At 47.6% G+C, this 26,368-nt stretch overlaps 1 protein-coding gene across 1 annotated transcript in view; it reads left to right on the top strand.

Annotated features, from left to right (window-relative positions):
* LOC147447937 (uncharacterized) overlaps positions 1–26,368 on the top strand; it is a 203,992-nt gene that overhangs the window by 111,441 nt on the left and 66,183 nt on the right. The window contains exon 8 of the mRNA XM_086523707.1: positions 22,340–22,498. Within this exon, the coding sequence (XP_086379833.1) occupies positions 22,340–22,498 (159 nt within the window). The remainder of the gene's footprint in view (positions 1–22,339; positions 22,499–26,368) is intronic.

The raw sequence follows: 26,368 nt of genomic DNA, 5'->3' as shown, positions 1-26,368 counted from the left end.
TTCCATTTGGCCAATTTCCTCTCATCATTGTGCCTTAATATTGCACGAGCAGTAAACAAATCAGTCATTTGAGCATCAGTAAGAGAAGAATGATTAGCCAAGTGCATTAATCGGCTACAAGAATCCTTTGCCTGGGTAACCTGTTCCCTTAATTGTGACAAATAATCCCTGCCATAATCCTGTATAACTGATTGAACACGCATAACAAAACGAAACGATGCTATGTCCATATGAACATACATCTGGGAGAGCAAAGGTGGGATGATATTCACAATCATAGTGCGAAAGGGCTCATGCTTGAGATAAGCATTATTGACATGCAGAAGTCTTGTCTTGGGCAGGCAATCATTGACATCAAAAGGACCAAATCGAAGTTTCAAGCATACGGGAAAATGATCCGAGAGACACGTAGCATAATCAATCCTCATCTCGCATACAAAGTCATCATATTGTTGCATGTGAAAAAGATACCAGCGATCCAGTGAGCGCGATACATGGATTGAGCATTATACTGAAAAGTAAAGCGTGAATCAATCACATGCAAAAAGGGCCACAAATCAAGCCCATTACAGGTCGACATAATTTGGTCCCAAGATTGTCGTTCCTTATGAAGCATCTGAGAATGGCCAGTAGTATTATCCGCAAGATTTGGTGTATTATTAAAATCCCCGCAGAGAAAGGCATTGGAATGCCAACAGTAAGAAGAGATAGCACTCCAGAACCGTGCTCTATTTGCAGAAGGTGTGTAGGAATATAATCCTCCAAATTCGAAAACTTCTCCATTAACAATACATTGGATGACCATCCATCTCCCAACTGGGTCATTAAAGAGCAAGGTCGGGAAGAGTTCATGTCGAACAAGCATAAGCACTCCAGAATAGTCAGCTGATCCTGCATAAGCTATCCAATAGCCCGCAAAGTAAGAAGTCTGTCCTGCAAATTGGTGCTGGTTATGCTCTTGAAGAACCACAATGTCTGCTTTACATGTATATACATAGTGCCAGGTAAGCCACCACTTGTCGTGATTGCATAACCTACGCACATTATAGGAGATGCAATTCAAAGAACTATGCATTCTATATGGTATATAGAGTGGACGAGGAAACAGGGAAAAAAGTGGGGAAATAAAACTCAAGTACCAGTGCCCATCGACACATCCTTCCCAGCTAAAGGTACCTGAGAAGGTGGGTCAATACCTCGACCTCGATAACTGAAAGGAAATGCACCTTGCGATGAAGAAGCTTCTCCAGTAACAATCTCCTTGTAAGAACGAACAACCTTGTCCCAAGCTTCAGCCAAAGAAGTGTTGTCATTACAAGGGAGTTTTTTCTGAGCAACATTCTTCAAAGGAGGCACATAATTACGAAAAGATGCCGGAACACGAGGTGTAGCAGCTTTGACAGGTTTCTTGGGCACCATCCAAGTTTGAGAGGTCAAAACCTGTTCTTTTCCTTCGTCTTTAATATTTGGAGAAGCAGAAAGTGCAGACAATTGTAATTGTTTCCCCTTGCCTTTAATCGCCCCAGTTGAGGTGGAGGTTGAAACTCCTTTAGTTTGAACCTTAGTAGAAGGTTTCGGAGGCGAGCGAGGTTGAGGAGCAGGGACAGCTGAAGGAGGTGGTTGCAAATTTGGTTCCGGACATTCGGACCGCATATGACCAAATTTACCACATCGGAAGCAAGAATTTGGAAACTTGCCCCATTTAAGCTTAAATGGGCGCTTTCCAACCACTGTATCCCCAGAATCGATCGAAATACCTGTTGGTGTGGGGATATCTATGTCCCACAAAATACAAAAACGGTTTGTGTTTGCCTCCAACTTAGGAGGACAAATGACTTTGCCTAACTGAGCAGCCAACAACGGAAGAAAATGACGCCAAGTGCGAGGAAAGTCGACCACCTCAACCCAGACGGGACACTTGTGACGAATGAGACACTGATAGTCCTTGGTAAGAGCCCAGGGCAGCACATGAGTTATCTGCGTATTGAAGAAAAGAGGAGACATTTCAAGCAGAGCATCCCGAGTGTCCATGTCAGCCAGCAAGACCTCGTAGAACCCTCGCGCACCAAAGTAAACGCCTCGGACTGCCTGCCGTTGGAGTAGGAAATCAACCCATTGGCCTACATCCTGAGTAGTAGGCATTCTACCCGGGAAAAAAAGAATCACCGCGTTAAGTGCATATTGAGCAAGAGGATCCATGAGCTCCTGTAGCCTGCTACAGTGTCACTTCACAGGACAGGCAGTTGGACAGTTGGACAGTTAGCTACAGTTGGTCTGGTTCACACTGGACGGACCCTTTGGCTGGGAGTGACACGTGGTAGGGTACCTACGGTGGTCTAGTGGACGTCGTGGCCAGGTCACCACCACCACTCAGTTTGGAGATAGACTTAGCTGGCTGGACATTTATGGGCCGTTGGTGGCTCTTATGGTTGTACATATTAGTAGTCGTTTTGGGAGAGTTGGGCTTATCTTGCACGTAGTCGTCTAGAGAGTCTTACATAGAGCACTGCTTCACCATCCCTGCACATCTGAGCCTCGACACCCCATTTGTACCTGTGAGTCCTTGGGCTGGAGCGGAGTGTGCTGCCACGCCAGAGTCTGTACATGGTTCTTGGAGCTAGTCGAGTCCACATGTTCTGGTCCACTGTTGTGTCTCTGTTGTTATCCATTGTTTCTGTGTTTCATTCTGTTTGAGAGAGTTTTCATTTGTTTGAGTGTGATTGTCACGCTCATTGCACTGAGGGGCACCCACACTGTAGAGAGCACGACGCATTATCCGCGGTACAGGTGCTCTCATTTTGGCGATCACGGTGGGACCTCAACTGAAGTCTCACTCTGTTGAGTAGCTGGTTTCTTCGCTTCGCCTGTGTAGTCTAAGTCTCTCGCCTTGCTGGTCTGGTCCCCTCTCGCCCTGGTCCAACTTGCCCTCGTCTCTGGTCTAGACCCCCTCGACCCTGGTCTAGCTGGTCTAGTCACTTCTCTGGTCTAGACCCCCTCGACCTTGGTCTAGTCCTCCTCGTCCCTGGTCCAGCTGGTCTAGACACTCGTCTGGTCTAGTAGAGTCTGGACCAGTCTTCAGCTAGTTCAAGGTTTTCTTGCCCAAAGCTTGGTTGGTTTGGAGGTCACTGTATGACACATACAAGGAGGTCAGTTGAGCGTCAAAGCCCACTACTGAGCCCTCTGAAGTACTATCACAGAAGACGACCTTTGACACCTTATAGAAATCCTTCAACCTCATCACCTATACCTCCACATATCACATCACCCATTCCTTCATCAGGTTCCCCATCTTCGCGATCACCTTCTCCAGAAAAGCTCTCTCCTATTCTTCTACAACAAGCTATTGTGCAACAGACTCAGCAAGGAATCATGGAGCCACTAGCTAGTGTTTTGGCCAAGGTGAACATCAAGTTCCCTACATTCAAAGGGCTGTCTTCAGAAGATGCTGACGACCATGCAAGAAGATTTGTATCTCTCTGTAGGGGACGTGGGCTGAACAGAGAAGGTGCTTACTTGGTACTATTTCCATCCACCCTGGATGGCCTAGCAGATAAATGGTACAGCCAATTTGCAGAGAACCATTTTGCAACTTGGGCAGCCTTAAGACAGCAGTTCTGTGCAGCTTTCAGGCCATGTGACTACCAGGAGAAGGTGTTGGATGAGTTGGCCAACATGGTGCTCAAACCTGAGGAGACTTTTGCGGAGCTTATGACGAAAACTAAGTCGCTGGTGGCCAAGCTTCCCTAACAACCCGGTGAATTCATGGTTAAAAAGTGGGTGGAGAAGGCGCTTCCCAAAACTTCTCAGCAAAAACTCCGAGAGAGTCTCCGACCCGACGCCACTCTCGACGAGTTCATCGCAGTTGCTACTAGAATAGAGGGAGCTAGGAAGCTCTTCAACAACTCTCTTCAAATAGATACTCCCTCTGTGTTCTCAGAAGGTAGTCCTACTGATCCTTTAACTTCTTTACGTAGGGAACTGGAAGCCCTAAAGCTACAACGAGCTCTTCAAGAGGAGAGGTCCTTCTCTCTTAGACAAGAGAAGCCTACACATAATGAGGCATTGGAACAGATTAAGCGCGAGTTAGAAGAGCTCAAGGGGTCAGCAAGAGACTAAGGCTATGGTTTGGTGTAGCTCATGCCGCTCTCCAGGGCACCCACCACAGGAATGCCCCCTTCGGTTTTACTGCCACTTCTGTGAAAAAGCTGGACATGAGGGTAAGGATTGTTACTACCTCAAGGGATTGCGTCAAATACAACAAAATCTTGGTCCTTCTCTCCAACAAGGGCTAGCACCTACATCCAACATGGTCTCACCCTACGGCCATCAAAACCAGTTGCCTCCTCTGCTGACAACACCCCCTATGCAGCAAGGTATGCACAACAACTTTGCACCCCACAGTTTTTATCATGCCAGTACTCCCTCAGTTCCCCAAAGTTTCTACACCTCAGCCTCAAATTCCATGCAGCAACCACCTTGTCCCCCGTTTCGTCCTTCCAATCGGCCCATACTCTTCTACAGATGCGGAGAATATGGGCATTATCAGAGCAAGTGTCCTTTACCCGAGGGGTCCCCTCCTTGTCGTCATTGCCCTGATTCGAAGGATCACTACAGTAAAGATTGTCCCAAGCAAAGGGCATCCACGTCTTCGGGCTCGACTCAGAACCAGCCCGAATTCACCTTTCCGAAGGTAAATTTGATTACTGTGAACACCGTGCCTCAACCTTCACCTGCTACTCAGGTGGTTAAGCCTCTGCAAGTGGAGGAGCCTGCTGGTGTCCTTACTCGGGCACAAAGAGAAGCTCTTGGTCTCAGTCTACCCACAGGTCCACCTCGCCAGTCTCCACTTCCTCACTCCGGTCTACCTGACCCAAAGGACAAGTCCTTCCCAATTGCTCAGAGCAAACCAACTTCCTTGTTATCTGACATTGATGGAGCCTTCTTAGAAGCAGTGGCTGACTTGGAACAGATTAAGGTCACAAAAGGAGCCCAGTTCGAAGGCGCCAAGCCCACAGCAGAAGCCATCTTGAAAAATACTTTTCAGCAGGTGTCACTATACGACATGCTAAGGCTTGATGCAACACTTAGAAGTGACACCCTGTTAGTCATTCAGTCTCTGTAACCGGGGGTTGGGCCTAGTGGCGGGCACCTCCTTGTACAGCCCTCAGAGTCCTATTTGATTTCCTATCCATCTGCTCCCCTCACCGATTATAAAAGTCCTCGCCTCACTGTATCTATTCTTGGGCACCAGCTATCCGGCGTCATCGTTGATGGAGGATCTGGAATCAATTTGATGCCCGAATTCACTATGATGGCCTTAGGTCTAAACCCTACCCGACCTGCTCCTTTCACTGTTACATTGGCTGATCAGAGAACAGTCTACCGAGTGGGCATAGTCGACAAGGTGCCTCTGAAGGTACAAGGTTTCACTTTTAACTTGGATTTTGTGGTAGTTAATCTTCCCCTGGTAGAGGGAGGTTATCCCTTGCTGATTGGTAGGCCATGGCTACGACATACGAAAGCACTTCACGACTGGGGAACCGACGCCATGTGGATACATACTCCTGGCTCTCCAATGCAACAAATTCGTCTCGAAGGAGGTATGGATCCGGTCGTTCAGCATAGCTCTTTGTATGTAGAGTCCAACCCTGACTTGGAGCAGCCGGTCCCTCCGATGGGTCCGATGAAGACTGACTGCAGTGGTTAGAAGCCACCTCTTCGATGCAATGCTATGTAGTCTCTCTTCAACCTTTGCCAACAGATTCACCCTATCCCTCTGATCCTACATCTGAAGCTACACCTGAGACCAAGAATCCCAGTCAGCCAAGTGAGCCAGAACCAAGTGGACCAGTCTCAAGTGAGTTAGAACCAAGTGGACCAGTCTCTGGTGCCCATCCTTCAGAGGGTCCCTTGATGGAAACCGTCGGCCTGGGTGAGCCTATAACCCACCATAGAAGGGGAAAAAAGTCTCCCTTGCAAGAATTGGCCAACACCCCAGCTCCCTCCTTAGCCTCTACTCCATCTGACTCTCCACCCATGCCGGAGCACTTTGAGGTATCTGAGGATTTACCATTTGCAGAGCTTCCATCAGGTTGGTTGTAGGAAGAGTATGCTGATTTCAACATTGATCAGACGCCAGCTCATAATGTCCAAAGGCTAACAGAGGCGGCACAATCTTCTCCACCTGACGCAGCCTCAACCACTGCACCGTCTGACCCCGTTAGAGAGGTCAACCTAGGAGGCCCTGACAGCCATCAGCCCATCTTATTAGCCACTTGGTTATGGGATCACCCCGCTCTACTCGACCTGGTAATCTCCTTCGTGCGCTCTTTCAAAGATGTGTTTGCCTGGTCTTACCACGATTTAGAAGGAATCCCAGCAGAGCTAGGAGTCCACACAATTCCTCTGGTTGAGGGGGCTAAGCCGGTCAGAGGACGTGCTTACAAACTGAATCCCAAGTATGCAGAAGCAATCAAAATCGAGTTGGAAAAAATGCAAGAAGCAGGTATTATTGTACCAGTAGAGCACTCAGAATGGTTGTCTCCTATGGTTATTGCCCCAAAGAAGCAGTCCAACAAAATTCGAGTTTGTGTCGACTATCGGGCTTTGAATAAGGTCACAATCCCGAATGGATTTCCGACACCTTTTACTGAGAGAGTCCTCGAAGATGTCGCTGGCCATGTACTGTATAGTTTTATGGACGGGTTCAGCGGCTACAATCAGTTAGGAATACATCCTGACGACCAAATCAAAACAGCTTTTGTGACTCCTTGGGGTATTTTCATCTACACTAGAATGTCTTTTGGGCTTAAAAATGCCAAAGTTACCCGGAACGCGGAACGGGAACGGCGACGGGCCTCCCTGCGGAACGGGGGAACGGGAATGGGCCTGGAACGGGAACGGCGCGGAACGGCAGGCTAAAAAAACACCCAAATATTATTTTTTTTAGCGTTATGTGTTTGAATACAAGTAGTATTAGAGTCCTTTGACTCTAATACCCACAAAAAACACGATTCGAAGACCATTTAACCTTATTATGACTTGATTGGGATGTGAGGCGCCCAGAGTACATAGCCAGATGAACAACAATGAGCAAACACAATTTCCATAGTACATACACAATGCTCTTAAATAATTGCAAGAGTAGTAGTCAGAGATAACACTTTGGAATTAATTATTGCTAACATAGTAACAAGCCTCAAGGACCACGACCATTCCTTCGCCTTTTGAGTGTTGCCCGCATGAACGGAGGGGGTTGAACGAGAAGAAGAGGCCATGGATTATCCGTGAAAGAGAGAGAGCTTGATCTTTGAGGATTTGAGAGAGAGAGATAGCTTGAGAGAGGGCTTGAGAGAGAGAGAGGCTTGATTCCGTTCTTGCTTGAGGCTTGAGCAATGAGAAGTTTAGATAGAGAGCTTGAGACTCGAGAGAGAGGCTTCACCTCTTGGAAGTTGAGACCGAGAGAGAGAGTTTGACCCTTGAGCCTTGAGGGTTAGCCCAAGAGAGAGAGAGGTTATGGCTTGAGAGCTAGAGGCTAGGCCCCTATGGCTTGAGAGTCGAGACTCGAGAGTTGAGAGCAAGGGAGAGATGGCCCCCTTCAAACTTCCTTGATGCTTTGGTGAAGAATGGGGGAAGGGGGGATTTATATAGGGCTGTAAAATTTAAATGGCCGTTGGCTGCCCAAATCTCCCAAACAGCTATATTTTTAAAAGTTGAAAAACTGCCCGTTTTTGCCCGTTGCTGCCGTTCCGCCCCGTTCCGCCCCGTTCCAGCCGGTCCGTTCCGGTGATGGCCTGCCTGTCGGAACGGCAGTCCGTTCCGACGCGTTCCCTGAATTTTTGACTGGCCGGAACGCCGTTCCGGCGTTCCAAGGCCCCATATAGGCGTTGCCCGGTAACTACACCGCCTTCTTTCAATCGCATAGTATATCTCATCTTTTGTCCTCTGCTTACTGATCACCTTCGCATATTCATGGATGACTTTTCCACCTTCTCGGGTGCTCAATGTTTGACTCAGTAGAAAATCTAAAGGAGCATCTTGCTCAGCTCTCTGCAGTCTTCCTCAGGTGCTGAGAGGCACGTTTGAAGCTCAATCCGAACAAATGTCATTTTTTGGTCACAGAGGGCACACTGTTGGGCCATGTGGTGTCTGCTCAAGGTTTGGCACCGGACCCAGAGAAGATAGTGGCCATCTTGAAGTTACCTCCTCCCATAAATCCCAAAGGTGTTCAGAGCTTTGTGGGCCACACCGGCTATCATCGCAGGTTTATACGTATGTATGCATAGGTGGCTCAACCATTGACCCGGCTCACCAGTGCTGCTGTTCCCTTCCGATGGTCAACACCTGAGGCAGAAGCATTTGCATACCTCAAAAAACGTCTCACTGAAGCGCCTATTCTAGTTGCCCCAGATTGGGCCCTACCTTTTCATGTGCATACAGATGCCAGTCTGCTGGCTGTGGGTGCTGTGCTGACTCAACCTAGCAAAGAGTTCAACTTGGATCGCCCTGTACATTATGCAAGTCGCCTGCTCACCAAAGCAGAGCGAAACTATAGCACCACAGAGAGGGAAGGATTGGCTATAGTGTATGCTCTACACAAATTTCGTCACTATTTGCTAGGGGTCCACTTCACAGTTATCACTGATCACCATGCCTTGCGCTATCTGCTTAATAAGCCACAGGTTGCAGGTCGAGTATGGCGATGGCTCCTCCTATTCCAGGAGTTTGATTTTGAAGTGGTACTCCGTCCTGGTTAGCATCATGTAATGGCTGACCACCTCTCTCGCATTTACACAAGCGAAGAAGCTACCGGGATTGCGGATGACTTTCCAGATAGCAGTCTTTTTAAAATAGATACAACACCGGAATGGTACGGCGAGGTCCTACATTTTCTATTTACTGGGCTGTACCCAGAGAGGGCATCCCCACTGCAAAAGAGGAGATTGCTGTTGAAGTCCAGGCCTTTACTCTGATCGGGGGCCAGCTCTACAAAGCGGGACCAGATGGTGTTCTGAAGCGTTGTGTCTCGCCTCATGAGGTGGAGCATATTCTAGAGGATGCCCACACAATCTCCCGCTGGACATCTTTCAAAGCAACAACGAATCAAACGCCTTTTCAACTCGCTTTCGGTTTGGAAGCCATAGCTCCATTTGAGTTCAACTCCGGTTCCCCTAGGGTGGGTAGTCTGCGTGCAAGTCGGGGCATGGAATCTGCCTCTATCTCCCGTCTCACCTTATTGGATGAAAGCCGCCTTTTAGCTTCTCAAGCTCTGCAAGCGGAACAACTTCGTCGCAAAGCGTGGCATGATCGCCACCTCAGAAAGCCAAAAATAACGCAAGGCACATTGGTGCTACTCTATCAGGCAAAATATTTGAAAAAAGCAAAGAAGCTGGTTCTAGCTTGGCAAGGGCCCTTTAGAGTACAGGAGGTTTTGCCACAGGGAGCTGTCTAGTTAGTCACTTTGGAAGGCGTCCCTTTGCCATTGGTAAATGGCTCCAGAATCAAGTGCTATTACTCCTCTGAGTAAAGGGTATGCAACTTTCCGCCATCTGTAGGTTCTATGGCCCATCTCTCTCCTCCCCTCGAGCTTTCCACCAGAATAGATGTTCTGTTACTGTCTCAGTTTTTGCTATGTTTGTAAGTTTCCGCCTTTCCTCTAAGATATCTTTTCTCCACTATGTCCTCTTGGTAATTGGGTATTATAAGGAACTTCTGCAAGAGTCCCTCCTCCTCACTGGACTCCTCCTATAATCAGTCCCTCTTCTAATTCCTCTAATGGTTTCTATCCTCAGTGTTATTTGCAGTTAAGTATTAAGATCCTTCCAAACTGCTTTCAGTCAAGCTTCTTGCGTGACTTTGTTCAGTCTTGTTCAGTCTGACAGCTGGAATTTGCTTGGGGACTAGTGGGGACTCTGCTTAGACGGCAATTGGGATAATGAGCAAGGTGTAATCAAGGACCTGGCTTGATGGGAATCCCAATGCCATACTGTCTATGGGAAGAATATAGGCTTTACTGCAGGAACCTTAGTCTCCCAATGAGTCAAAATTACCCTCCCTTTTATCTTCTCGAAAATTGTAGCTGCTAAGAAAAAAAATTAGCACTTTGTACCTTCTATTTGCTTCTGCTATCACTTTGTACCGAGTACCGAGTGTGACCATCGGCCCTACCCTCTCCCACAACCCTTCTCGCCCCCTACCCTAAACTCTCGACCCTATCCTCCCCTACCCTCCCCCACACCCCCTCTCGCCCTACCCTCTCCCCACCCCCTCTCGCCCCTATCCTCGCCCCTATCCTCCCCTCTCGCCCCTATCCCCCCTCTCGCCCCTACCCTCTCCCGCACCCCCTCTCGCCCCTATCCTCCCCTCTCGCAACTACCCTATTATATCGCCCCTATCCTCCCCTCTCGCCCCTACCCTCTCCCGCACCCCCTCTCGCCCCTATCCTCCCCTCTCGCCCCTACCCTCTCGCACACCCTCTTGCCTACCCTCTCATAGCAACCCTCGCCCCTAATCGTCCCCTCGCCCTAACCTCCCACTCTCGCCCCTACTCTCTCTCAGCACCCCTCTCGCCCTGCCCTCTACTTGCCCTACTGGTTCGCCCTACTGGTTCGAATTTGCTGCCCTAAATTGTGTTTTGCAGCAAAACTAAAGCATCAAGTGCCAGCCTAAATCGTTTTGCAGAAGAAAATCCAACCTGGCCTTTTCTTCCAACCTGGCCTATATCTGAGTGCTTTTCTATCACTTGACTACTCAGAGGCTAGGTTTGTCATCGACCTCAACATGGCAGGGGGTAGCAAGCAACAGGAGAAACAACAAGAAGGAAGTAGCAAGAAAAAGGTAGAGTTGAAGAGGAAGAAAGCTCTGGTTGCATCAGAGAGCGAAGCAGATGAAGTATCTCCAAGCAGCAGCAGCCATGACATAGAGAACTTTACCTCCAGTGACCCAAGTGATGAGAGCTACAAAGCAGACTCAGCAGCATCTGATGATTCCGATGTCAGTTCCGAGTCAAGTGCATCCAGTGATCAAGAGGAACACTCAAAGGTGGCTTAGAAAACAGAAAAGCAGCAAATTATCACTCATGAAATCCAGAGGCCCGCTTCTTCAAAAAATCACACAGCATTTTCATTACATTTTCATATGCAGCAACCTCGACCATCTCTCAGCGAGGTGCTGTCGACTGCTCAGCTACGGACTCTGGGCCTCACAGAATTGGCTGATGCAAATTTACCTGATACTATTCCAGCAGAACTGATACATCAACTGCTGAAAAACTTTCCAAAGGTCCGGGGCCACAAGCTAACAGCTACAAGGCTTGGCCATGCGATGGGTATGACCAACTTTCCAGCTGTGAAGTCTACTTCTCGCACTTTCTCTTTGTTGTCCAAGGACGCGACAATTCAAGCATGTAAAGAGCTATTGAGCTCGGATCATCCCAATTATGAGCGAAACAGATGGCTTCTCGCAATCTTTAGGTATTACTTTCTGGCTCGGGATGCCAAAGAAAACAAGGTACAAACAGATATTCTCACTACATTCTCCCACTGCGACGGGCTATACTGTTTAATCCACAGTATCCCATGTGGATTCCACCAAATTCTCTTCAGCTCTCTGCAGTCTAGGGCTAAAGGATTTCGGGCCCAAGTGCAGTCTGTGCAGTTAACTTTTAGATGTTTTGCGGCGCCTCTCTTGGCATGGATCATAAACATACCTATTAACATAAATGAAGTGGATGAGGAACAGGGAACCTCGAAAGGGAAAAGGAAACCCGTGAGCATGCAAGTAGACCCCACAGTCACGAAGAAAAAGAAGATCAAGGCGAAAGTGATGAAGAATACAGTGAAGTCTCTACTCTCCTTGCCAGTTTCTGAGAGACAGCAGACTTGGGTACATCTTCAGCGTCATACGTCTACTGCTACACCTGGTTCTGCTGTGCCGACACCAGTGTCTACTGCCGCTCCTCAGGACAGGATGGTCAATTCACCCTTACAGGATTCTCTTCCTTCTTCTCCCATCTTCACTTATACACCGGTCAACATATCACTCGCTGCACCTACAGCAACAATCTCTGAGGCACCTTCTACACCGAGTGTCCCTACTTCTAGCTCGCCGGTTGTGCCACCATCTGCACCTACTTTTAGCTCGCGGGCAGTGCCACATGTGCGCCCTCCAGCATCACATCCATCTGAGGGATCTTCAGGTAGGACCGACTCCACTTCTCTGTTTCAGCTTTCAGAGAAGTTGCTTCAGGACTCCAGAGCTGCTATTGCCACCATCGAGCTAGGCGTGGAGCAGTTAGCTGCAACCCACCAGCATCACTCCGCCACATACGCAGCTATGAAGGGATCCCTACGAGTTGCCGAGAGTGCCATCGCAGATCAAGATGCAACGATTTTTGCACTACAGCAGGCATTGAAGATAAAGTCGAGAATTATTGATGACCTCAAAGCACAGGTGCAAGGATTTCAAGAAATGCTTATGTATGATAACAGGCCTACCCAGGCTACTGTGGGATATGGATGGACTAGGCCAGGGATACAGGTCCAGAGTCCAGCTACCTTTGCAGCGCCAGCAGGTCCCTCTCAGCCCTCTCAGTAGTTCATGGGACACTACCCAACAGGTCCCTCTCAGCCCTCTCAGCAGTTCATGGGACACTATCGAGCAGGTCCCTCTCAGCCCTCTCAGCAGTTCATGGAACACTACCCACAGCCCCAGGTCCACTACTTCACTCAGCAAGAGTCTCAGATCCAGATGCCACACATGCAGAGCCAGAGTGTTCCTTGCTGTGACGGTGTTACTGGTGCACACCGCCATGGTTGCGTTACTAGGCGTCCGGAGTTCACTTCAGGGCAGGTACTCCCATCCGCTGTGCAGCAGATGGCTGCTACAACCACAGGAAATCAAGGTATGCAAAGCACAGGACAACAACCGCATGGTTACACTATTGATCTGATGGCTCCTCCCGATCCGGAAGCTTCTGGAGCAGCAGTGGGGACGACCCTTTCCCTTGGGTGACAGGACTGTGCTCTTACCTCATCTTTCATGGTACATATAGTTACTTTTGCAGTTTCATTCAGTTTTGGCTCACCGAGACGGTGACCAGTCTTGTGGCGGGCAACCTGTAGCCTGCTACAGTGTCACTTCACAGGACAGGCAGTTGGATAACTGAGCAGCCAACAACGGAAGAAAATGACGCCAAGTGCGAGGAAAGTCGACCACCTCAACCCAGACGGGACACTTGTGACGAATGAGACACTGATAGTCCTTGGTAAGAGCCCAGGGCAGCACATGAGTTATCTGCGTATTGAAGAAAAGAGGAGACATTTCAAGCAGAGCATCCCGAGTGTCCATGTCAGCCAGCAAGACCTCGTAGAACCCTCGCGAACCAAAGTAAACGCCTCGGACTGCCTGCCGTTTGAGTAGGAAATCAACCCATTGGCCTACATCGTAAGCAGTAGGCATTCTACCCGGGAAAAAAAGAATCACCGCGTTAAGTGCATATTGAGCAAGAGGATCCATGAGCTCCTGTAGCCTGCTACAGTGTCACTTCACAGGACAGGCAGTTGGACAGTTGGACAGTTAGCTACAGTTGGTCTGGTTCACACTGGACGGACCCTTTGGCTGGGAGTGACACGTGGCAGGGTACCTACGGTGGTCTAGTGGACGTCGTGGCCAGGTCACCACCACCACTCAGTTTGGAGATAGACTTAGCTGGCTGGACATTTATGGGCCGTTGGTGGCTCTTATGGTTGTACATATCAGTAGTCGTTTTGGGAGAGTTGGGCTTATCTTGCACGTAGTCGTCTAGAGAGTCTTACACAGAGCACTGCTTCACCATCCCTGCACATCTGAGCCTCGACACCCCATTTGTACCTGTGAGTCCTTGGGCTGGAGCGGAGTGTGCTGCCACGCCAGAGTCTGTACATGGTTCTTGGAGCTAGTCGAGTCCACATGTTCTGGTCCACTGTTGTGTCTCTGTTGTTATCCATTGTTTCTGTGTTTCATTCTGTTTGAGAGAGTTTTCATTTGTTTGAGTGAGATTGCCACGCTCATTGCACTGAGGGGCACCCACACTGTAGAGAGCACGACGCATTATCCCGCTACAGGTGCTCTGTAGCCTGCTACAATGTCACTTCACAGGACAGGCAGTTGGACAGTTAGCTACATTTGGTCTGGTTCACACTGGACGGACCCTTTGACTGGGAGTGACACGTGGCAGGGTACCTACGGTGGTCTAGTGGACGTCGTGGCCAGGTCACCACCACCACTCAGTTTGGAGATAGACTTAGCTGGCTGGACATTTATGGGCCGTTGGTGGCTCTTATGGTTGTACATATTAGTAGTCGTTTTGGGAGAGTTGGGCTTATCTTGCACGTAGTCGTCTAGAGAGTCTTACATAGAGCACTGCTTCACCATCCCTGCACATGTGAGCCTCGACACCCCATTTGTACCTGTGAGTCCTTGGGCTGGAGCGGAGTGTGCTGCCACGCCAGAGTCTGTACATGGTTTTTGGAGCTAGTCGAGTCCACATGTTCTGGTCCACTGTTGTGTCTCTGTTGTTATCCATTGTTTCTGTGTTTCATTCTCTTTGAGAGAGTTTTCATTTGTTTGAGTGAGAATGTCATGCTCATTGCACTGAGGGGCACCCACACTGTAGAGAGCACGACGCATTATCCGCGCTACAGCTCCTGTATAGGGATGCGCACTTCCATAACAACAGCGGATCCTACTGAGGGTGGACATGCATTCTCGAAGTCCTCATGCAAACATTCTTTGATAAGACTCAAAGCATCCATGTCCGAAGTTTCCATGGCTTTCCGACGCTTATATATACGATGATTCGTGGAGTCTATGTGAAGCTCTCACACACACACTCTTCTTTTTTTTGGGATTTTTTGATATATGACTGCTATATACACAGGCAGACAGACACACCGGCTAGCTGTACAAAAACACACACCCCTCTCTCGCACACAAGACGACGGAAGGACCGCGTGCAGCCGAAAACAAACTTCCACCCCCGACGCGCTGTGAAGGGCTTGCACAGGATAGATGTTGTGCAGAACAGGGTCGCGCGACAGACAAGGCCGAAGGATTCACCACACACCCAACTCCCCCGCAAGCATACACACCCACGCACTCGATATAGACCATTCACTCACACACAGACACAGACACAGACGCGAACAGGCTGAACCTGCAACGTGAACATGCGCTTAGTCTACACAGGAAGTTTGCACGCTAGGGTTTCAAGCTGCGCAGCAAGGCTGCCGTTGCAAGTGCACAGGGCTAAGATCTGAGGTCGCGCGCAAGGGCCTCGTCACCACACACACACCACACACACACACACACACACAAGCGCGCGCTCTCAAGCAGTGCAGTCAATTGCGCGCTGCTGCATTGACACCTGAGGACTGAAGGGCGTAGGCGTGCAGGGCAGGCTGTTCGTGCATAGCAGAGCAGGTAGGTCGCGAGGGGGCAGGCTATTCGCGCAGAGCCACAGTCCACACTCACTACACACACACGCGCGCGCGCGCACACACACACACACACACACACACACACACACACACACACACACACACACACACACACACACACACATACACATTTTTTTTGTAAATCTGCTTTGATTAATTTACAAGTGGGAAACCTCAAAGCGAGGAAAACCCACGAAAAGAAAGGGATACAAATGACGGAGCACTATGAGGCTCCGAAGGCTAGAAATAGTCAAAATAAATCTTGTAGGTATCAAGAGTGAAGTCTCCAGTGTCATAGGCAAAATGCAGTGCTTGACGAAGAGATAATTTGAAATAGGGAAAGGGGTCAACAAGAGTGCCTTGGAACATTAAGGAGTTCCTATGATGCCATATGGCCCACATAGTCCAAAATCTAACCTAGGTGAAGAACATCGCAAACTGAGATTGCGGTGACCGAAGCACCCCAAAAAGCCAAAATCGTCTGTGAAAAGAGCCGGAAGGAAAACGCAGCCGAAGAGCAGTCGACACTTGCGGAATGAAGGCTCTGGAGTGCCGACAACACCATAGTAAGTGTGCCACGGTCTCGTTAGCTTCAAGGCATCTGGGGCAACGGGAAGGCGCAATATGCCGAGCATGCAACACACTGCCCAACAGGTAGAGCTCCCACCAAGCACCGCCACAAAAAAACACGTTCCTTCAATGGTAGATGACTCTGCCAAATACGTGACAATGTGTGTTGCCACCACAAGGATGACTTGGTAAGCGACCGCAGTTGATTACCTCGATGCACAATCTATACATCAGACTGAAGGATGGCATAGACATTGGCGGTTGAGATGCAGTCCAATCTAGTTTAGCGAGATTCCAATCAGAGAAGCGAGAGTCCACATCTAGAGGAGGAATGGGCGAATGAGCAGCAAGCATGTTTTGAATCTCCCGCGAGAGAGGAGAATAGTGAAGACCCAACCAAAAGCGGGAGATGGCATCAGCGAAAGAAAGAACATAACCCGAGTCATCAACCACCTGATGCACCTGACAGATTCCTTTTTGGGAAAGAAATTACGCTTGGCGAGGAGATCGTTGAACCAAAGTGGAAGCAAAAACCCTGCTCCTATGCAGACTCTCCAAGCCAAGAGAGTTACCCCCAGAGGATTGTTGACCATCCCTAGCCAAATGTGAAGTGACAACCTTCCAATCAACAATTAGAGAAGAAGTAAAGGGACATCCAGGAATGTGTCCTTCAAGCTTCCCAAAAACAACATCCCAATAAGTCGGTTGCCAATGACCAAAAGAAGGGGTGACAATGTACGCACATAAATGTGTGATCATGAGAGCCCAGGGTTGCTGCTGCTCCACCAAAACTGGCAACAACATAGCTTTCCGAGCTAGAAGATGACGTCTCAAGTCCAAAATATTCAACCCTCAAAGCCGCTTGGGAGAACACAGCTTGGCCATAGATAGAAGCTGAAGGCCCCTCTTGGTAGACGAGGTCCGTCAAAAATGTTCTAAAATATTGGACATGAGAGACTGCAAGCGCAGCCGAGGCCAGGATAACAAAGGCAAGTAAAACTGCACATAAGCCACAAGGATGCATTGGACAATCCTGAGACGCACATGAAGTGGCTACATGGACAATTTCCAATAATTCAACTTGGAATGTAGACAATGGAGCACCCAATCCATTTTCTTCATAGCCGATACATTCCAACTGAGCGGATAACCCAAATGGCGAACTAGAACATGTGGAGGAACAATCTCCGCAGGCCACAATATCTTATGCCAGTCACACTCTGTCAGAGGCAATAGCTTGGATTTGCAAAAGTTAACTTTGAGACCTGCTGCTAATCCAAACAAGTGAAGAGTATGCATAATCTGTTGTACATCATCATAGTTATTACGAGGCATGAACAAAGAGTCATCCGCATAAGCCTGACCAGCAAACTGTCGACCAGAAGATAAAGTCAGGCCATGTAGCCTATCAGTGGTGGTCAAGGAATCCAAATACATAAACAACGGATGAGTAGCGATCGCATAAAGCAAAGCACTCAGAGGGCAGCCCTGCCTTACCGACGGTCCCAAAGGCCAAGATTCTATGAGAGAACTATCCAGCAAGCCTGCAGAAGTACTGAATGCATACAAGAAAAGCATGACACGGGATAGCCTAGGCCCAAAGCCCAAATGTCGCATGGTATCCACAATGTAATCCCAGAGAACAGTATCAAATACCCTCTCAATGTCGACCTGCATGACTAAGACATCCTGTCGAGTATATTTTGCATATTCCATACCAATGATGACATTCGCGAGGTTATCAATAATTTGACATCGCGGAATGAAGCCGTATTGAGATTGATGCAAGCCTTCATGCAGAAAGCATTTGAGTCGATTAGCAAGCATTTTTGCCATTAATTTATATACCACAGGCATAAGTGTAATAGGCCGCCAATGTGAAAATTCTTCACACAATGCATGCTTAGGGATCAGCTTGAGCAAACCTTTTTTCCAAGAGGAGGGTAATTCCTGTTGTTCCCAAGCTGTATTCATCATGAACAATAGAGGCAACTTCAAATAATCCCTGAAAGACAAGGAGAATTCCACAGAGAGACCATCCCAACCAAGAGCTCTCCATCGACCCAAATCAAGCAAGCTGGCATACAATTCCGACTCAATGAAAACAGCTTCCAATCTTGAGCGTGTCGCATCGAAAGAATGGAAGTAACATGCGATAGAAACATGTGACGCGCTTGGCGAGCTTCTCTCGTGAGAGAAGAAGGGGCCTCAAAAATCTTTCCATAATGAGAGTGTAGGGCTAGTGCTAGCTCTTAGAAAGTGGAGGTCCACTCCCTTGACGGTAATTTAACTCTTCATATAGCTTGAGACTACCTCGAGTGATGCAAATGCTGAAAGAATTGTTTAGAAGCACATCCTTTATTTGCAAAAGCCTGTTGACAAGCTTGAGTCTGCCATTTGGCCAATTTCCTCTCATCATTGTGCCTTAATATTGCGCGAGCAGAAAACAACTCAGTCATTTGAGCGTCAGTAAGAGAAGAATGATTAGCCAAGTGCATTAATCGGCTACAAGCATCCTTTGCCTGGTTAACCCGTTCCCTCAATTGTGACAAATAATCCTTGCCATAATCCTGTATAACTGATGAACATGCATAACAAAACGAAACCAGACTATGTCCATGTCAACATACATCTGGGAGAGAAAAGGCGGGATGATATTCACAATCATAGTGCGAAAAGGCTCATGCTTGAGATAAGCATTATTGACATGCAAAAGTCTCTTCTTGGGTAGGCGATCATTGACATGAAAAGAGCCAAAACGAAGTTTCAAGCATACAGGAAAATGATCCAAGAGACACATAGCATAATCAATCCTCATCTCGCATACAAAGTCATCATATTGTTGCATGTGAAAAAGATACCAGCGATCCAGCCGAGCGCGATACATAGATTCAGCATTGTGCTAAAAAGTGAAGCCTGGATCAGTTGCATGCAAAAAGGGCCACAAATGAAGCCCATTACAGGTCGACATAAATTGGTCCCATGATTGCTGTTCCATATGAAACATGTGAGAATGGCTAGTAGTATTATCCACAAGGTTTGGTGCATTATTAAAATCCCCGCAGAGAAAGGCATTGGAATGCCAACAATAAGAAGAGATAGCACTCCACAACCGTGCCCTATCTGCAGAAGCTGTGTATACATATAATCCTCCAAATTCGAAAACTTCTCCATTAACAATACATTGGATGACCATCCATCTCCCACATAGTAACAGATAATGGCCGTTTTCAGGTCTCCGTTCGCCGTTCCCATTCCAAGTTCCCGTTCCGAATCCCCGTTCCGTGTTTCAAACGTGAGTACTCGTAACAGGGAAGAGTTCATGTTGTAGAAGCATAAGCACTCCAAAATGGCCAGCTGATCCTGCATAAGCTATCCAGTAGCCCGCAAAGTAAGAAGTCTGTCCTGCAAATTGGTGCTGGTTATGCTCTTGAAGAACCACAATGTCTGCTTTACATGTATATACATAGTGCCAGGTAAGCCACCACTTGTCGTGATTGCATAACCTACGCACATTATAGGAGATGCAATTCAAAGAACTATGCATTCTATATGGTATATAGAGTGGACGAGGAAACAGGGAAAAAAGTGGGGAAATAAAACTCAAGTACCAGTGCCCATCGACACATCCTTCCCAGCTAAAGGTGCCTGAGAAGGTGGGTCAATACCTCGACCTCGATAACTGAAAGGAAATGCACCTTGCGATGAAGAAGCTTCTCCAGTAACAATCTCCTTGTAAGAACGAACAACCTTGTCCCAAGCTTCAGCCAAAGAAGTGTTGTCATTACAAGGGAGTTTTTTCTGAGCAACATTCTTCAAAGGAGGCACATAATTACGAAAAGATGCCGGAACACGAGCTGTAGCAGCTTTGGCGGGTTTCTTGGGCACTATCCAAGTTTGAGAGGTCGAAACCTGTTCTTTTCCCTTGTCTTTAATATTTGGAGAAGCAGAAAGTGTAGACAATTGTAATTGTTTCCCCTTGCCTTTAATTGCCCCAGCTGTGGGGGAGGAGGTTGAAACTCCTTTAGTTTGAACCTCAGTATAAGATTTCGGAGGCGAGCGAGGTTGAGGAGCAGGGACGGCTGAAGGAGGTGGTTGAAAATTTGGTTCGGGACATTCGGACTGCATATGACCAAATTTACCCCAGCAGAAGCAAGAATTTGCAAACTTGCCCCATTTAAGCTTAAATGGACACTTTCTAATCACTGCATCCCCAGAATCGATCGAAATACCTGCTGGTGTGTGGATATGCGTGTCCCACAAAATACAAAAACAGTTTGTGTTTGCTTCTAGCTTAGGAGGGCAAATGACTTTGCCTAGCTGAGCAGCCAACAAAGGAAGAAAATGACGCCAAGTGCGAAGAAAGTCGACCACCTCAACCCAGACGGGACACTTGTGACGAATGAGACTCTGATAGTCCTTGGTAAGAGCCCATGGCAGCACATCAGTCATCTGCGTGTTGAAGAAAAGAGGAGACATTTCAAGCAGAGCATCCCGAGCATCCATGTCAGCCAGCAAGACTTCGTAGAACCCTCACGCGCCAAAGTAAACCCCTCGGATTGCTTGCCGTTTGAGTAGGAAATCAACCCATTGGCCTACATCCTGAGCCGTAGGCATTCTTCCCGGGAAAAAAAGAATCACCGCGTTAAGTGCATATTGAGCAACAAGATCCATAAGCTCTTGTATAGGGATGTGCACTTCCATAACAGGAGCGGATCCTTCCCAGGCTTAATGTGCATCCTCGAAGTCCTCATGCAAACATTCTTTGATAAGACTCAAAGCATCCATCTCCGAAGTTTCCATGGCTTTCCGACACTTTTCCGACGTTTATATATACATTGATCAATCGAATCCATGTGAAGCTCTCTCTCTCTCTCTCTCTCTCTCTCTCACACACACACACACACACACACACACACACACACTCTTTTTTTTGGGAGTTTTTGATATGACTGCTATAGACACGGGCAGACAGACACACCAGCTAGCTGTACAGAAACACACACCCCTCTCTCTCACACAAGACTACGGAAGGACCGCGTGCAGGCGAAATCAAACTTCAACCCCCGGCGCGCTGTGAAGGGCCTGCACAGGGTAGATGTTGTGCAGAACAAAGTCGCGACACAGACGAGGCCGAATGATTCACCACACACCCAAATCCCCCACGAGCGTACACACACATGCACTCGGCATAGACACACACACACACACACACACACACACACACACACACACACACACACACACACACACACACGCAAGCTGGCTGTGATGCTGTAGGTCTCTCTCACATTCACACACTCGCTGTCACACCATGCGCACATACACACACCCACACACTCGTACACACACACACACCCGCGCACTGGCTGGCTGTAGCAGCAGTCTGCTCAGGTCGCAGAAGAAGAACCAGGCACGCAGCAGAGCGAAGGGTCTTCTGTAGGCGACGAGGAGCATGCGCAGAAGAGCTGAGGACTCAGCTGGAAGTCGCGCAGGTGGGCAGAGAGCACCGCAAGGGCACGCGCAGTTCGTCCTCCTGCTGTCGCGCTCGGGCACCAGATTTTTCCTCTGTCACACACACACACACACACACACACTATTATGTTCTAATTCTTCTTATTACTGTTGGAAAAACTTGAAGTGTGAGAACTCACAATTGAGCAAAAACTAACAGAAACTAGTCCACACACACACACACACACACACACACACACACACACACACACAACAGCGGTAATCTACACACACACCGACACCCCTCACATAGAGCAGCCAGAGGTCGAAAAGTGCTGAAGCTGCAGACGAAGACAAGTGCAGACTTCGCGCAGGTGGGCAGAAATTGCGCAGGAGGGCAGACTCACACGTGGAAAGACTTGGTGCTGGGGCAGACTTGCACAGGGCAAGTCTCGCGCGAGGGCAGCTCGTGCAGGAGGGCAGAATTCACGATTTACCTCGCTCCACAATCACTCTCACACACACGCACACACGTCGTACATGTACTACTAGCTTTGGGTCGGTCCATTTTGTGTTGTACTAACACCGGATTGTACTAGCATTGGACGCTCGGAATTTAGCCCTGAGAGGAACATGGACTCATTGTGTATAGGAAGGAAAAATTGTGTTTTGTTTCAATCCATCTTAATGTGCAAATGGCTGCTACTTAACAAAATTACAGATTTCAATCCTCGCACCCTAAGAACATTTTATTTTTGTTTAATCTTGAAATCTAAAGAATAATAAGTGAACTTTGAAACAAGGTTGTCTATAGAGAACATTTTTTTGATATGTGATAGCGCCAAGACCTGGGAGTTCTTAATAGACGAATATCAAGATTTTATCTGGTTGATCTAGCTGGTTCTGAGCGACAAAAGCAAACTGAAGCAGTTGGATTGCGCCTCAAGGAGTCTGGCAGCATCAATAGATCCCTTTCTGCTCTGGGTAATGTCATTAAGGTGGTATTTTGTCTCCAAGGTAATGTTTTGAAGGGTAAATGTTCTGAAAAGCTGGCTACATAAGGGAAGAATAGCTTGAAGTGAGAGAAATGGCAAATGTAGGAATTTATTGTAAATGTTATATATCAAGGATCCTGTCACAAATGTCTTTCCAAATTTCTTTTAAACAGTTTGAGTTATAAGTAAAGCATTAATCTTAAGTGGTTGTGCAACTTGCCATTATTTCTCATTGTGAGAGCCCTTCCCTTGTGATGAAGAATCAAGGGCAAGGGCTGGACGGAATTTGTGTTCATTCTGTGTATAGACTAAACTCAACAGATAGACTCGATACAACGCAGAAGCCACTCAAAGCTAGCTACCATATATATACAATGACAAAGATACATGAGCAAATATCTCCTTCAGTAAGATAAGTGACCTATGATGGAAAACAACCACGATGACCAACTGACCATCACTCGTTTACTCCACATTGTATAGATGGTGGTCTAGACTCCATAGCATAGTTACCCGGAATGAGAAATCGGAACGGGGAACGGGGAACTGCAACGGGCATGGAACGCCATTCCCTGTTATGGATACTCACGTTTGAAACATGGAACGGGGATTTGAAACGGGAAGTTGGAACGGGAACGGGGAACTAAAAATGGCCATTCCTTGTAACTATGCTCCATAGGTAGCTAACTTGAAAAGGTGGGTTGAGCCTAGGCCGGCAGCCCACAGGTCTAGACTCAAATGGTGAGCCCAGGCCAATGGGCCTTGCTCTAGACCCTATAAATTGTCCCTGTAGCTGGGCTACAGTAATTGAGTAGCAAACTCGAAGGAGGCCACCTCTAAACCCTCAGAATCCTGAGCACCGGAGAGGTTGAGAGAGAAGCTAGGAATCAAGATGTTGAAGAGGACTCGTGATGAAAATTGGAAGTGGTAGGCTGCCGACTGTAATGGCAGAAAAAGGCCCGCAACCCTAGATATAGGCCATTGGATTTACACAAGGATACATGGAGCCATAAGTGTCTTGACCCCAAAATGATAGGGCTAAGCAGGCAGCTAACCAAGAGAGCACCACACAAGCGCCTTTCCATTTTTTCGGTTAGAGAAGCAATTGTAGATGCCTACCATCCACCTTCCAAACCGACAATGTTGAGGCTACAGACATTATCTGACTAAACTCAACATCCGAGAAAATATAACGTGCACCATCGACATAACACAAAATCCCGCATGGAAAGGCCAAACAAGAAAACTCATCTTGATTATTTCTAGTAGAATAACCACATCTGCTTTACATATAGATAATGCCAGGTCAGTTTCTGCTTGCCATGGTTACAAAGACCTCATATTTTATGTCATGCATTTTCAGCTTGATGGCATCTATACAGAGTACATATACATTAATCCAGAGAAAAAGCAAATTACTAGCTAGTGCCTACACGCACATCTACATTGACATGAGCAACCAATCTTTCATAGGTAAGTGCAACATTGATTGGGTCATCAGAAGGTTGCTGAGATGCAAGGCCTAACAGTACATCTTTCCAGGCCTCTGTTAGCATTATATTATTAGGTTGTAGATGCACGATGTGCTATGACAATTGAGGGAGATACCACTGCTTGTCTAGGGAGCATCTAGGCCATCACAACAATTGATGTAGTCTGGGGACCAGAGATGTTCGGGGTTATTCCTTTATGGAATTCCAGATTTTCTGTACAACCATTCTGCTGGATAGGATACCTCATCAGCGTGGCCCATCTAGGCATAGCAGAACTATAAATTTCTTTCTTATCACATGCCTGAGTATGAATACATTTGATGGCACGACATTAGCTCACTGAAATCAGTAGGGATACATCCTCAAGGAGTTTCAGCTTCAAGAGGTGTCACACTAGATAGAGCATTGACGCTCAGCCATGTGAGATGCCCACGCCCACCTGGCAGGAAATCTAGACAAGAGGAAGATACCAAGGCATGTCAATCATGCATAAATACATCTCCTGCTAGGGGAGATACATTATGAGAGAGATTTCCAACTGCAGCTTGTATAAGTAAGGACTATGATGTACTTTAAGATTGGAAGTTCTTAGCCTTTTGGTTAAGACTTGTGTTCTTTTCTTCCAAATGGGAGATACATTTCATTGTACGTACCATTTTGGCTTCATTGACCACATTGGCCTTTCAGTGACGCTAGTATGTTCTTTGTTCCTTCTCTCTCTCTCTCTCTCTCTCTCTCTCTCTCACCATGGACAGGTTGCCTCCTTTTCAATACTCTCTACAGGCACCCTTGAGGTCTTTGACGCGGGTAGAGATTAATAGACTCATTCGTCAGGATCTGATTCAGCTGGACACAAGGAGGACATGGATAGAGCCGATACAGGAGTTGGGCACAAAGACGGCTTTCTATAGAGAGCATTTTCTCCACCTCACAGGGGATGGGTTTGTGATTCGACCTAGTTATATGGACATGCATCTTTCTGATGGTGTCCGATGTGCCATTGGCCAGATACGCACATCCTCACATCAGCTCAAGATTGAGACTGACAGATTCAGAGGGACACCAACAGATGCCAAGATATGCCGCTTATGCCTTCTAGAGCCAGAGACAGAGGTACATTACATATGTCATTGCACAATGTACTATGAGATACGAGGCCGTTTTCATTGTATATTCAGAGAAGGTTTCGGGCCACTATCTAGGGTCATGAGTTATGAGGATCAGAGATGTCTTGGGCTTTATCTACTTGAGCTACACAGGCATAGAGAAACTTTACTGAGGAGAGCTGAAGAGAGACAACCCCAGAGACAGATCACAGATTTCTTTACACTAGATACTGAACACCCAGAAGAACAGACAGAGGAGCAACCAACATTGGAGAGGTCTACCCGCACTACTGGCATTCTCATAGACGGTGCATTTGAGCTAGGGAGATCTAGACGACCCCGATGGAGAAGAGGAGCTACACAGTTTCGAAGGAGGCTACAGCAAAGGATTCGAGCCATACTTTTTCGTCGTCCAAAGTGCAGATCAAGATGGATCTCTATGCAGATAGATCTCTACTTCCCTCCCAAACTATCTACACATTGTATAGCTCAGTTCACACGTTTCACGCCTCTCGCCTTTCACACCTATCCGCTTAGTTTAGGATTCCGCAGTATTTATATCTTGTTATCCCTAGTCTAGTTTAAGTTATTTTGTTAATCTGACTTGATATCAGATACACCGCATTGTAACTTCCTGGTCTCATAGGTCACTTTGGCCTTTTGAAGACGTTAATATAACATTTCATTTCTCTCTCTCTCTCTCTCTCTCTCTCTCTCTCTCTCTGGCGACTCTTCCATGAGCACTCCCCTCCTCCAGTGATTACTTCTCCTGATGTGTGGGTCCAGTATGCGACATCGTTATATACGGTTCCTGGGCAGGATCCCCTTCCAGATCCGACAGAGCCATGTCCACCTACGAGCACCTTCTTTACCACTGAGATGGTAAAGAGAGCCATTGACAGGATGAGGACCAGGAGGGCTTACAATCATGACGGTCTAGTAGCGGAGCACTTTATACATGCTAGGGATATGCTGATGGAGGTTCTTGCAGTGTTGTTCAATCGTGCCATGTGTGAGGGATTACCTGAGACTTGGAGGTTGTCTACTATTGTGCCTATATTCAAGGCAGGTGATCCTACAGAGCCTGGAAATTACCGCACTATTATGGTTGGACACACACTGGCACGATTGTATGCATCCATTATTGAGCAGCAGTTGAGTAACTGGGCAGAGGGTGAGGGTGTACGGGCAAAGGGACAGGCAGGTTTCAGGAGGGGTTTCTCCACTCTTGACCATATTCTGGCACTCAGAGCTATCATTGAGGAGGGCAGGTC

The sequence above is a fragment of the Adiantum capillus-veneris genome, chromosome 11 (assembly GCF_014529385.1).
Source record: "Adiantum capillus-veneris isolate H3 chromosome 11, ASM1452938v2, whole genome shotgun sequence".
NCBI lineage: Eukaryota > Viridiplantae > Streptophyta > Polypodiopsida > Polypodiales > Pteridaceae > Adiantum > Adiantum capillus-veneris.
This window is presented reverse-complemented; position numbering and strand designations above follow the sequence as displayed.